Source organism: Erpetoichthys calabaricus, chromosome 3, assembly GCF_900747795.2.
Source record: "Erpetoichthys calabaricus chromosome 3, fErpCal1.3, whole genome shotgun sequence".
Lineage (NCBI taxonomy): Eukaryota > Metazoa > Chordata > Cladistia > Polypteriformes > Polypteridae > Erpetoichthys > Erpetoichthys calabaricus.
In genome coordinates this window covers 239,421,385-239,435,782 of record NC_041396.2, presented here as the reverse complement: position 1 = coordinate 239,435,782, position 14,398 = coordinate 239,421,385, and the positions used below count along the sequence as shown (strand labels likewise).

Sequence of the window (14,398 nt, the reverse complement as noted above, 5' to 3'; positions counted from 1 at the left end):
CTACAATCTCCTGTGTTTCTGTGCAATTCTTTGACCCAAGCGTGACACACTGCAGCTTCACTGTCTCTGGGATTGAGACAGCATCATTGTTTACCTCTGTGTGTTTGCGTGCTGCCATTTCAAGTGCAGTTGGCTCGATGATTTACTTAACCATGGCGTCAGTTGCACTTTGTACATAGTGTTCCAGTAGTTTTTTAAATAGCTTTTACAGTTCATTAGCAGTGTGAAAAATAATCAGTGTTGCAGTAATTGTGATGGTCTTTGAATGGAAAAATATCAAAATTTCACTTTTTCTTTGTGAATTGTTACGTTTACTTAAAGTGCAGCAAAAACGTATTTGGCATCCAGGGATGCATTACCCCCCAAGTATGTGGCAGTTTAAGGGTTAAAGCCCCAAGATGCCGTTGAAACGCCCTGCACCTTCTAAGGCTTCTGGCAATGAAAACGTGCTTGCATGAACTACAGTACATATAGCAATAACATCGGTATTTTACATTCTAGCACTGCGGGAGACATAGCAGTACAGTATACAGGTTTACCTTTACATTCTTTTTTTTAGGTAATGTATTAAGCTGAGTTTGAAATTAAATCAAAGTGTTTTGGGGCATATTTAGGGTTTAAACTGTAAAAATAGGCATTTTTTTAACCACATCCAAAATTCTCGGCTTTTCACAATTCGCGGGTGCTCTGGGAACGTAACTCCCATGAATTTTGGGGGTGTACTGTACAGTATATTCTTTCAAAAAGACAGAGATGCAGTGAAAGTTTAAAAAATGGAAATTATAATTGTCTGTAGGCATAGTGTCTCAAAGTCTTTCTTTTCAAGTAAAATGAAAAATGCTTCACTGATATTAGATTAAAATGCATATGAATAAAAATTGTTTATAAACTCTATTGGAAAGATATATTAGAATTTACTATGTCTTGCCAAAAAAATCTCAAGGTACTTCATTAAAATTTCCCACATATGTATCTGACCAATCATTTTTAAAGAATTCCCTTATTGCTCAGGTGTTATTCATATAATAGACTGCTGTTAGTTTAATGTATTAATGTACTTTCAGATACATCCTTGCTTACATACAGAGATTTGTACAAAACCAACAAGGAAAACAGGTGAGAACTTTGTATTTAAAGCAGAAAGCAAAACCTAAAGTTAAATATTTAAGGTTATTTTTCATGTTTTTGTTCTAAATTTAAAAAATTTCAAAGTAAAGGAAACCCATTTTTTTATTCTAATTATTTAATTGTGTTCTGTTTTTGGTGATACTTTTAAATAATAACGTCATAACATATATGTTTCTGATTATGATTTGGTAAATTTGCCTCTCCTAGCCAAAGTAGCACAATAATCAGTAAAGCAACAGTAAAAGGAAAGACTCAAAATTTACTACAATGTGATAAAGTATTTTGGTTGAAAATTACTTATTCATTGTATTAGCAAACAGTAAATGAAAGTTGCAATAATAGTTTCAAAATGAATACAGTATATTTATTAATGTTCCTAATAAGTTAGTAATATGAGTGTAGGGTCATCTTCAAATATAATTTTGTGTTAATTCTGTGCTAAGTCCCAGATTTTACCCTTCTGTTTCTAAAGATATTGTTGCTCAGAATTACAGCTGTAAACATGGCATAGTTTAGTTGGTTAACACAAATTTTCAGAATCTCACTTGCAAGTTTTTTTTATTAAAACAATTGGGAATGCTAATGCATTAAAAGACACATGCTTTTATCTAAAATTAATGTTTGTGTAAAAGTAAGTTCAAATATAAACCTTAAATTTTGGGATAAAGGAGTGGAATGCTGCTACACCTATTAATTTGTGTTACACTGAGGTCTCAAATTATGAGCAAGTTTACAGAGAATGGTCAAAATGCAAAAATTAATAAAAGCCATGACATGGGAACAAAACCTCAGATGACCTCTACTACTCCAAGACATGTTTTTGAATAGGAAACCGTTTAGCACTAACTTACTTGTACTAAACAGAATATTTAATGCATTTCATAACATAGCAGTTACATCAGATTTATGTCATTTTTAACAAATGTTACATCTAAGCTCAAAAATACATTAGTTTTATTTTAGTAGGTATTCACATTTTTTATTAATACAACTTTATTTACAAACATTATGTATTTTGCTGCAAAGAAACTATCCTATAGTTTAAAACTTAAAAAGATAATAACAAATAGGTGTGTGAGTAACAGATGCGTTTTTGCAGTACCTAAACTGAAGTATCACCAAATCCAGATGTAGCTATTGTTACAAATCTAGTTGATAAATACATATTGGTTAGGACTTCAAGAATAAAAGAAAGCATGCTTCATTATTTTTTAAAATACATTGTATATGGCCTGAAACAATAGTGAAATTAACAGTACTGTGTGTTTATTTACCAAAAAATGTAGCACAATCTTTAATCTGTTTTACAGATTTCTATAATTTGATGAATAGTTATAATTAACACTTTCTAACCACAACTTTTATTCATGTTAGGAAATAGACTTATTTATTTATTTCTTGATAAAGGCAGAAATCAGGGAGTCACTGGGGACTGAGCACAGCACAGCTGGTCAAACATCAAAGAAAAATACTTTCTGTATATGTTAACATGTTATTGGATAATAATAGATCAGTAATAATTATGAATAACTATACTTTCTGAACAACAGGCACAAATATTAGGTTAATGTGAAATATTATATTGATGCCATACAAGTGATACTTCTAATGGGCTGCTGCCCCATCCATTGTGATTTTACCTCACGCTCCATGTCACTGAGAAAGGTTGCAGCTTCTGACAGTCTCAATGGGATTAAATATGGCGAATAATGAATATATGGACTTCAGTTCTATGGAAAAAAAACTTGACGAAACATAATGATAACTGGAAAAATGTTCTGGTTTTAGGCTACTATATGCATGTGTGACTCTGCTTTACATTACTGACCAAACATTTAAGTGCTTTGAGTCTTTCAAATGTGTAAATGTGCCATACTGCATAACTAAAGGGTATTATTATCATTGTTATTTAAATATTTCATTTTCTCTTCCATTATGGAATTGTGACAAGAATTTTATCCAAACTGTTCACTGTTCAAATTGCTTATGGTGAAATTTAAAACTGGTTTATTTAAGCTTTGTCTTTGAGTCCACTTTAATTTTTATTTCAAGCTGGAAGTACCGAAAATTACCTTAGCTGATTTTTCAAAGGAATTGGTTTGCCCTTTATACTGAGGGACAAATTATTGCAGGAAGAATAACATGGGGAAAATAATATATACTCACCCGCACACTCAGCCCACTTAAATGTAATTTGAGGCTAGGAATGAGCATAGGGCATAAAGGCAACTTTAAAAAGGCTTCTGTTTAATAGCAGCTGTTAACTGTGACTTATTTACTTAAGTGTATTTATCATATAAATGACATAATATTCTCAAATTTACTTAAACTAATGCAAAGTTGTGAGCAACCAATGCCTATTCCAGCAGCACTGAGTGCAAAGCAGGGTGCGAGTCCAACCCAGGGTTCACTCACACATGTGCTTCCATACTGGGAATAGTTTAATACAAAAGCCATTAGGGATGCAGGAGAAAAAGCGAAGTACATAAATAAAAGCTCCACACTGACATGGAGGAGAGTCACACAGAGGAAGACCAATCATGAAATTTGAAAGTAGAATGCTGAATTCATGACAAAATAGAACTAACCCCTGCACATTATCATTAAAACCAATTAAACTTCAAGGATTAAATGGTTTAAAACAGCATATAATGTTCAATGTAATGTTTTACATTTGAATTATTATTACATTATGAATTGCAAAAGAATTATAATTTTCTTTTAGCAATAGCTAAATATTCCTTAAAATTATAATAAAAATCAAACTAACTTTATTTTTTACAGCACCCTTTATCGGTGAAAACAATCTCATGGTGCTTTATAGTTGTGTAAAAAAATCTCTTAAATATGACAAAGAGAACAACTGGCAATGACTTGTGATGTTCTTGTTGACAGCTTAATTCCTTTAGACACTGTCTGACTAAGGAGCAATGACAATGGAGAAGATGGATAACATATCCATTAACAATATATACGGTGCATACAGTACATAGATAATACAGTTTTTTTAAACACATTTTGGAAAAAGTACCCAAAACTATAGGAGTTTTATTATGTTGTAACTAACAGCAGGAGAATGCAAATTAAATAACAATTTACTTTTATTATAAAATGTCTTAAGTATTGCAATGGATGGTTTTCCTTCTTAACAGAAAAGAAATATCAGTGGATCAGTAAATAAGAAATATATTATTAATGTGCATTTTTTTTTATAGAATTAGAGTGGGAATAATACCCTAAAACATCTGGAAGCTGTATGAAAGAATGAACTCAACCATGGTGATCATGGAAGCTCTGGAATATTGCTTTGAAAATGTGAACAAGTCTTGCATTAAGGTCTCCAGATCTCTTGGCCTTAGAGTAGTTTTATATTTTGTTTTTGTTTCAACTGTACTGATCACAATTTGTGGAAACCTCATTGTAATTATTTCTATCTCTCACTTTAAACAGCTGCATTCACCAAATAATTTTCTTGTTCTTTCTTTAGCAACTGCTGACCTTCTGCTTGGATTAATTGTACTTCCCATTAGTATGGTACGAATGGTGGAAACCTGTTGGTATTTGGGCCCCTTCTTGTGTAGATTACATACCTGTATAGACATGCTTCTTAGTACAACTTCAATTTTTCATTTATGTTTTATTTCAATTGATCGTTACTATGCAGTCTGTGATCCACTTCATTATGCCAGCAAAATCAGCAATAATGTAATTTCTCTGTTCATTGCATCAGCATGGATCATACCAGCTATCTATAGTTTAAGTTTAATTTACACCAAATCTAATGATGAAGGTCTTAAAGATTTGGTGGACATTTTGTCATGTGAAGGTGGTTGCTTACTTCTGTTTAACAAATTATGGGCTTTGCTTGATGCAATAGTATTTTTTGGGCCTTGTTTTGTAATGATAGCAATATATGTTCACATTTTCAAAGTTGCTAAAAAACAGGCCAGTAAAATACAGCTTATGGAGGAGAAAATAAACTCTTTGGAAGAACATAAAAGCAAAGAATCTAAAAGAAACAGAGAACAAAAAGCTGCTAAAACACTTGGAATAGTTATGGGAGTTTTTTTATTATGTTGGTTACCTTACTTTACTGACACAGCTGTGGATGCTTATGTCAATTTTTCAACTCCGTCTACTGTATTTGATAGTCTAATCTGGTTAGGGTATATTAATTCTGCATTTAATCCGTTAATATATGCTTTCTTCTACCCTTGGTTTCGAAAGGCACTAAAACTTATAATTACATGCAAAATATTTTGTTCTAATTCATCTAATATTCAATTGTATAGTGACTGAAATGTGAAATTGTCTTCAGTGAATGTATATTTTAGATTTGTATGTTAAATTTAAGAAATGAAGAAAACAAATGGGAAATATTTTATGATAGTACATCTACTGTATTACTCAAATACTATTATGAACAAAACCTTAACAAAGGCTTCCTTTGGTCTTTATTCAACTACAAAGTTGTTTCATCTATACACAATGTGGCATGTGAAGAGAGTTTGATACGCTGGTAAAATTTCTTGTGACTATCAAGGGGTCGCACATCTTACACTGAAGTATGCAATATATAAAGAAATTTGCCTCGTTTAACCCTCCTCTGATTATTCCAAAGTGAAGTTATTTTAGTAAAGCACAGTACAGAGATAAAAAGCACTTTAATGATGCTTAGAAATTTTTATTAAGACCAAAAGAAGCCTTTGTTAATGTCTTGTTATAACAGTATATGAGGAATAGATGCATTTTGACAGTACTAAAAGTAAAGTGTTACTTATTTTATTTTGTATTATTTTCTTTGTTTTGTCCTTTTCATCTAACCTTGTTACTTTAAAGTTTACTGAAAATATACGTATAACCAATGTGCAATATGCTGTATACCTGAAATTTCAGTAAAGTCTTTGGATCCTGCTTCAGGTATCCATATAAATCTAACTTCCTAAACACAACTAAATTGTCAGCCACCCATTGAAACATTTAGAATACCTTCTCTCCATATTACATAATGGAATCTCACCTGTTCCACAGGGGACACTTTTTCCACCACCAGCTAAGACTTGGGAATTTAATTTATGGTTCTATCACTCTCCAATGATTTTCTGGTCATATTTTTAAGCACCTCTTGTGAACACTTCACTTTGAAAGGACTTACCATCTTTTTGTGATCTCCATCTACTCACACTATCATTTTGAATGACTCTCAAGTCATATGGGTTTCTTTTTTTCTGAATAAATCCATGCCAGTCTTCTACTTTACTGTTCCACTTCTATGCATAGTTGTACCTAACATTTCACTGTTAGCTTGACAACATTTCATGCTCTTTACTGATGTGCACATCAACCTTAAGTCTTGTCAAAGATTAAATTGATCATGAACATGCATAATGTGACTTTTGTTTGTTCTTTCCTAAAACCTGGGAGAAAACTACTATATCCTTTCATAATATTAGGTATCTGTTTGCAATTTGCCTGTCAATACAAACCTCTTCTTAGACTTTTTTGATCTGTTCCAGCCAGATGACATGGTTTCTCAATATAATCTGTTCTAATACACTTAATTATTTTACCCCCTTAAAAACCATACAGGTACAGTACACACTGCTTATTCGGGTCCACAGTGTACACCAGAGCTTAGGGTTTTGAAAACAACTAGTCATTAGCTTAAACGCCATTATAAGAAAATGTCCTAGTTCTGCAGAACAATGTCAAGGTCTCCATACTTTTTTGGGGACAGAGTTATCAACATCTTTCTGCGCTTCTCTTCAATCTGGTGCTTTCACTTTTCCATGACAACTTTCCTAGAGTTTGTGAGCCTTTGTGGACTGATTTTGCCACTACTGATAATTTGTGCACCGTTAAATTAAGTTCAAAATCAAAACTTTCCTTCTTCCAACTTGATCCTACTCCTTATTGTTATTACTAAGTAAAAGGAAAAAAAGAAAGAGTGTATTAAATATTATGTTTAGTTATATCTCTTCAAAAAACTTTATACTATTTCAGTGGTTAGAAAAAGGAGCCATCACCTCAGGGGAAGATATAAATGAAAGATGAATTTGGACAGATTGTATTTAACAAAGTTTGAATATGGACGGCCTGGAAAATAAAATTTGGAAGCTAATAGTTAAAAAAGTACAAATACATCATCAATACAGGAATTTTTAAATCTCACAATCTAGAGTCTTTCATTTTATATACTGCACAGGATAAAGAAGGCTGAAATAGGTTATTATCATGTAAGTATCAACAACATATATGAGATTTTCTGCCTTAATAAGTTGTGAACTATTGGGATGCTGGTAAGTCAATGATAATTGTTGTTGGCAGGCACACACAAAACAGTAAAAAAAGAAGATTTTGAAAAGGATTTGCTTTCCATTGCTAGAAATGCAGGTATATATTTGTGGGCACCTGCTAATTTCCAATATTTTATTATATGCATATTTTCAGCCCAGTAATAGAACTCAGAATTATTTTAGTAGTGTCATGCAACCGCCTACTTTATATCTCTGTAGAGATGCCTTTGTAAAGCAGCACCATTTTAGCTTATAGATAAATGATGTTACAGCTGAGTCTGAAATTGATCTAAAGAGGTGAAGGAAATCTTCACTTTGACAAAATGATTTTTCAAGCTAAAGTCAGATGGAGGAAGGACCGTCCTGTTACATTATATTTGATGTTTTGTATCAAAGTGGTGTTTAAAGTGATCTTTATATTAATTTTTCAGGGGTATTTAAACAGTTCTGAAAAATCAGTTATCACGCCTTGTCTAATATACAAGAGATACACTGGAATAATCCCAGTCCAAACAAAAATTGTTGTTCTGTATTATCTCAAATAAAAAAAAATCTATATTTTTTGAGAATGAAAATTGTCCAGATCCTGGCAAGAATTCACTAAGGTAATCCTAAAGTAAAAGTGTCAGGCCTTGGCATGGCAGCTGCTGTCATACCAGGAATAATGCCAAATAGGCCAAGATAAACACAATAGACAATTTACTAAATAAAAGGGAGGTTTAAATAAAAATGAAATCTTGCATCCTGTAGAGGTTATTTAAACAGGTATTGTGTTCCTCTGGTAGGGTGACTTGTCCATTTTCCCTCTCTCTGTAACCAGGCCCTTAAGTACTTATACTGCATCACTTCCAGCCAAGCTCTGAAATTACTTTCAGGGTAAGGGGCAGTTCTACCAGTGGCCCCTTGTTTCCTTAAACCTTTGACTCAATTTTAGCTTCCCTTACTCTTTAGGAAGTAAAATATTATGTTTTCAATATTGGCATTTTACAACAGTATGTGCTTGTTTGCTACTAAATGTTTGGGGTTTAAGAGGAAGCTGACATGGAGTGGTCACTCTAGGGTAAACACATCTTGGGTGGTTGTTTGTTTTGCCAATCTGCTGAAGCTTTGCCTGCAATCAGGATACAGTGGAGTAGCTTAATCCATAGTGTCATTAATTCTTCCTGCTGCATGACAATAGCCCCCTCTCTTGCTTCTGGTGAGAGTCTTGGCAATACGGAAAACTGAAGTGTGGCCCTAATCTTTGAATTAAGGTCTTTTTAAAGTAATAAAATCAGGCATTGTTTCACCTGGTCCTCACTGGGTAAAAGTCTCACTGCACAAACTGTATTATTGCAGAGAGTCTGAAGCAAATTGCCAGCTTTTTATTGAAAAATATAAGCAGCAGTTTCTCACTACAGAAAATTATGTATTTTTTTCCAGCGGTGTCAGTGGCTGTTACGACCTACAAATTTAAACATGGTCAGCTTGTTTAGGAAACAACTAGAGTACATTCATTATCCAAATTCTATTTTTATTACTTGAATAACAACATTTAACACTAGAATTCCTGAAAGCATACTGTAAGCATGGGTCCGAACACCATCAGACTAACACCAGCACTTTACAAATACACACGTTTATTTTCAAAATAAAGTCCGCTCAACACACAGTGCTTTCAGCACCAATCACCCTCCATACGGGCTTCTCTCTCAGTGTCCGTGGGCCGCCTTTCCTCTCCTCACGCGAGCTTCGTCCTGTTCCCGCTCCCGACTCTAGCTCCCTGATTGGAATGAGGCAGCCCCTTTTATTTCCACCCGGATGTACTCCAGGTGCTTGCTGATGACCTTCCGGCAGCACTTTCTGGTGTGGCGGAAGTGCTGCCCTTGCACCCGGAAGCACTCCGGGTGTCCCTGGAAGGCCCTTCCTCCACCTTCCCAGGTGTGGTGGAAGTGTCGATCTCCCGGGCTCCACAACTGTGTCTACAAAGATCTATGTAAGTGTAGGATGACAGGAAATGCAAGAAATGTTGCACTGTGGTAATGTGCGACCCTGCGTATTACCAAATTTAAGTTGAAGAAGCCTTAAACTTGTAAAGAAGTGAGCTTACCATTTGTGTGTTGAAGGCGCTACTGCTGGAACGCGGGGCTGTCTAGCGGGTGAGTGCTGTGAGGCGTTGTGTGTCTGGACACAAATGGAGCCGGTACAATGGCCAGTACAGGCTCCTCCGCATGTGTTCATTTTTACATGCCGGTGTCCTTGCAGCCTGCCCAGCACAGGCGGTTTAAGGTGCGGCGTGCCTGAAAGAAAAAGCCGGCATTTGTTTGTATAAACGGGATTGAGTCCAAGATTGGGAATAAGTTTGCTTACTGGTGAGTCAGCAGCTGGTGTGATTGAGCTCAACATAACCGTTGGCCATCCAGGGGGGCTTACGAGCGCGACCGACAGGGATTCAATTTTAAATACATAGTTGCTCGGGGCGTGTCGCAGCGCATTCCATGAACGCGCTAGCGTCTACCTGGATATGTGCGTGAGGTAGACAGGGTGGTAGATTGGCTGGACAGTCTTGCCGGTTATATTTAAGGAGTTACCGGACAACAGGGGTCGTCAATGGACCTAAAGGTGAGGTAGGAGTAAGCACTGCTGAGCTATAGGAGTACCAGTTGTGATTTTGGCGACTTTGTAAATATTCTTTTGTATATAGAGTTATATATCTCCTAGTGATCATTTTGGTGGAGGTATATATACTTATTTGGTGCTGGGATAATTTTGATTTTGGTGCAGTTCTTTTTGTATATTCACACACTTGTTTTTGTGCATTTTTTCTTTCCTACTGGAGGAGCTTCTTGAGCCAGAGATAAAAGAAGACAACCTTCATTATTGGAATGAGTGTGTAGTTTTTGTAAGAGTGCACTGTTTTTGTAAATACACCATATTTTTCCTTTTTTTTTGTTTTTATTTATTTCTGAAGAAGTGTCAGTGCTGAATGACTGTGTCTCAAAGCCCATCTGACACTACTGCATTTTTGGTTGTACAGCACTTTTGTAAATAAACTTGCACCATTCACCCTTCAATTTTTGTCTGTGTCTCATCTCTCCACTGATCCTGTTCGGTTCATAAACTATCAGATGTCCAGAGTGTAGGCTGGAGCCACTTCCCACTACACGGGATATCACATGAACACATACCTAAAAGACAAAATTTTCATGTTTTAGTACTAACAATATTTTGACATGAAGTATATGATGTGTGTACAAATATAACAAAAGAAGTGTGCTTTTATTCAAGACTATAACTGAAGAAAAAGAAGTTGGGTTAGTGTACTTTGCTGTCCAAATAACGATATATTATTTACCCTGTACAGCTCCAGCTACCTCACTCCAAGATAATCAAAGCTTGAGCTGAGAGAACTTTTTGCCTTTACTGCAGCGGGGTGGGGATGGGATAGCAGGCTGCTTGCTGCTGGTGCTTATCGACACATTCACAAAAGATGTACAATGGAGAGGTGCGAACGGATTTAAGGTCGGCCGGGATTACGAGTTTTTTTGTAGGCTTTAGGAATTCTTGTGTTAAGTTACTAAGTAGATTTCTGACCATCAATAATTCATCCTAAAAAAGCGAAAGTAATATAAAACTATGTGTAATTTATATAAAAGATTTCTGGTATCTAAATATACGAAAGTGGGTGAAAGGTTTATATAATTCATTCATGTCTGCAAAAGAAATTAAAGGTATATAAAATTATTTAAAGGTATCTTAAAATAAATTGATATATCTTAAAAGACTTTATTGACACTTTCAAGTTCCATAGTTACTGAAACAATCAAACTCAGTCGATATGTACCAAGAAACTTCAGTTCAATTTCCTGGTCCCAGAGATGGATATAAGCTTTAAAATTAGCTGTTGTCTGTAGAAAATAAATAGGAAAGGAAATGAATGGCTTTAAAATTTTATATAATAACCACTGACCCCAAATGTATTAAATATCTTCAAGTATTTGACAGTCAAACTGCAAGAAGCAATATCAAAGGTGGAGATCAAAGTGAATTATCACTAAAGCAAAGAAAAAGTGGAAGAGGTAATAGAGTACTCTCGGGAATATATAAAGCAAATTGGTGGTTTCCATTATTACTTTTGATTTATGCTTAAATCCTTGAGAAAAAAAACTTTTTTTTAGAATAGTTTGGATCATATTGCAGCATTGTCCCTGCTTGTCATTGATAACCTGTTATTTGTTTTAATACAAATAATTACACCGCACAGCTGAGGTTTTGAAAGACCGAAAACTGATGCGTCATGCTAATGTGATATTGAGAAAGGCTGCTCTGACTGCTTCTGCAGACTATATAAATAGCACCTCATATTTCCTTCAGTCAGGTTGAAAACGTCTTGTCATGCAAGAGGGTAAATGTGCAATTATTGAAGAAAAAGGAAAAATGGAAGTTAGAAAACAATACATTGGTTATTGCTATCCTAATAATAATGCATCTTGCCTTAAATTATTTTATGAGACAGAAATCTACGTATTTTTTTATATTTTCTCTACTATACTGATTTCAGTCACTATCTGCAGCAATCTCTGTGTGATCATTTCGATCTCTCATTTCTTGCAGCTTCATACACCAACTAATTTTCTTATCCTTTCACTTGCAGCAGCTTATTTCTTGGTAGGGTTGTTTGTAATGCCAATTTCTTTGATAATACAGATTGAAACATGCTGGTATTTTGGTGTTATTTACTGTTATGTCTATCAGGCACTTGCCAATTTTTTCAGTTTAGTCATTATTTGGAATTTGGTGTTTATATCAATTGATCGTTATATTGCTGTTTGCAATCCGTTCTTTTACAGTTCTAAAATAACTTTAACACCCATAAAGTTCAGTATTCTAGTGATATGGTTTTATTCATTTATACTTACAGTGATGATTTTTTATTTTAATTATATTGAAACTGGGATATGTGAGCAAACATGTATACTTTATACAAATGACTTTACAAATATAGCACTTTTAATACTTACTTTTATAATGCCATATTCAGTAATGATATGTTCTTATACAAGAATATTTATAGTTGCCAAAAGGCATTCTAGAGCTATTAAATGTATGATTGAAAAAATGCAATCGGTAGAGAGCAATGATTCAAACACACCTAAACCCTCAGAAACAAAAGCTGCAAAAACCCTTGGACTAGTAGTGGCCATCTTTATGATGTGCTGGTTACCTATTACTTTATTTAATCTTTGTGTTAATTTTAATTCTTTTGCCATTATTCACATAAGGAATGTATTCATATTGATAAGTGAAGTGAACTTTGGAGTTAATCCAATTATTTATGCTTTTTTTTACCCCTGGTTCAGAAAAGCACTTAAAATAATACTGAGTTTTAAAATATTTAGTCCTGCTTCTTCAGTGATTAGTTTATTGTGAATTCTAACATGTGTCCTCTGTGTACAGTAATATTCAGTGATGAGGCTTTTTTGTTTGTTTGTTTGTTTAATTAATTATGTATTGGTATTTTAATTATCAGTACTAAGCAATTTTTAATGCTATACATATCTTCTTTTCTAGTTATTTTATTATGGGCTTGTTCTCCTTGATTTTATTAAAAACTTAATCTGTATATGAATTAAGCATGATTATTAAAAATATGTAACAATCATTTCTATAATAAATAAACAGGGCTGTTTATTTTATTATCACTTTTGTCATATTATTTCTGACTCGCCTAATAATTTCTTAATCTACATTATGTAAAAAGCACAACTGATGTGCTACTTGCCCACTTCTGGCTAGTGCCTGAATATAGCCAATTACTTGATAAATGAGATTAGAAAATGAATGGATACATGAAAAGTAAATAAAAAAAATAATTTAAATTGCACATTATTCCTTTATATAAATGTATTTAACAGGCATGGCCAATGTTAAAATGTATCATTAAGTTTCCCATCAAGTTATGGTCTAGGGTCTTTTAATTAATCCTTGTATTCATTTTTACCAATCCCAGGCAATTATTTGACTATCTACACAAGAAGATAAGGTTAATAAATGTAATTCAGGGCATCTTATTTCATGAGTATTACTTTTGTTGTTCAAACCCCAGCCAATACTCAGTGATATCTTTTTCTTCAATTAAGAAATTAAAGCACAACACTGTTTATACTTTTCTTGGTCTTAAACTACTATTATTCTGTAGTGTGTTAATGTCATGTTCATTCTTCAGGCTTACATCTTCACAGAAACATTTCAAAGTAAATTTCTTTTGTATAAAATAAAGCTAGTAATAATAATGCATGTGTGCCTTTCAAGCCATTCAAGGATTATTACAGGATAAAACTATAAAATATGTGGCTGTAGATATGGCAGCAATACTGTAGATAAATATTCTATGAAAATACAGTATATACAACTGAATTCCACACTCTTCATCAATATTTTATGCATCAACATCTTTAACCCAATGACTTGCAATATGTTGGGTAATGGTCTGAATACTCTTTTTTACTATATAGTAGTAAGAACATCACATGATAAAAAATGGTATGTTTAATTCTACTTAATAGTTAATATAAAATTGTGCATCTAAGCAAATAAAATATATTTTTAAGTGGTTGTTTTGGAAACATTTTGACATTCTTTTTTCTTTAAGATTTTATTGTCCTTAAGTTGCCATCCATTTTCTGCCGCTTATTTGGGTTCCAGGTTGTGGGTTCAGCAGTCTAAGCAAAAATACTTTTCTCTGCCACTTCCTCCAACTCCACCTGGGGAATATTAAGGTGCACCCAAGTCAGCCAAGTGATATAATCTCTCCAGCATGTCCTGTGTCTGCCCCAAGGCCTCCCCTAGTTGGACATGCCCGAAAACTACTCCCTCAAGCGGTGTCCAGGAATCATCCTAATAATCAAATGCCTGAACCACATCAACTGACTCCTTTCAATGCAGAGAAGCAGTAGCTCTACTTTAAGCTACTCACCCTATCTCTAAGGCTGAAC

The 14,398-nt window shown here is 34.0% G+C and overlaps 1 protein-coding gene across 1 annotated transcript; it reads left to right on the top strand.

The window, feature by feature from the left end:
- Window positions 1-4,404: 4,404 nt before the first annotated feature.
- On the top strand, window positions 4,405-5,427 carry LOC114649474 (trace amine-associated receptor 4-like). Its single transcript, XM_028798963.1, has one exon. It carries the CDS (start codon window positions 4,405-4,407, stop codon window positions 5,425-5,427), a length of 1,023 nt encoding a protein of 340 aa, XP_028654796.1.
- Window positions 5,428-14,398: the final 8,971 nt, after the last annotated feature.

Coding starts and splice junctions, on each gene's coding strand:
- LOC114649474 (XM_028798963.1), top strand. CDS start 4,405: ATGGTGATCATGGAAGCTCTGGAATATTGCTTTGAAAATGTGAACAAG.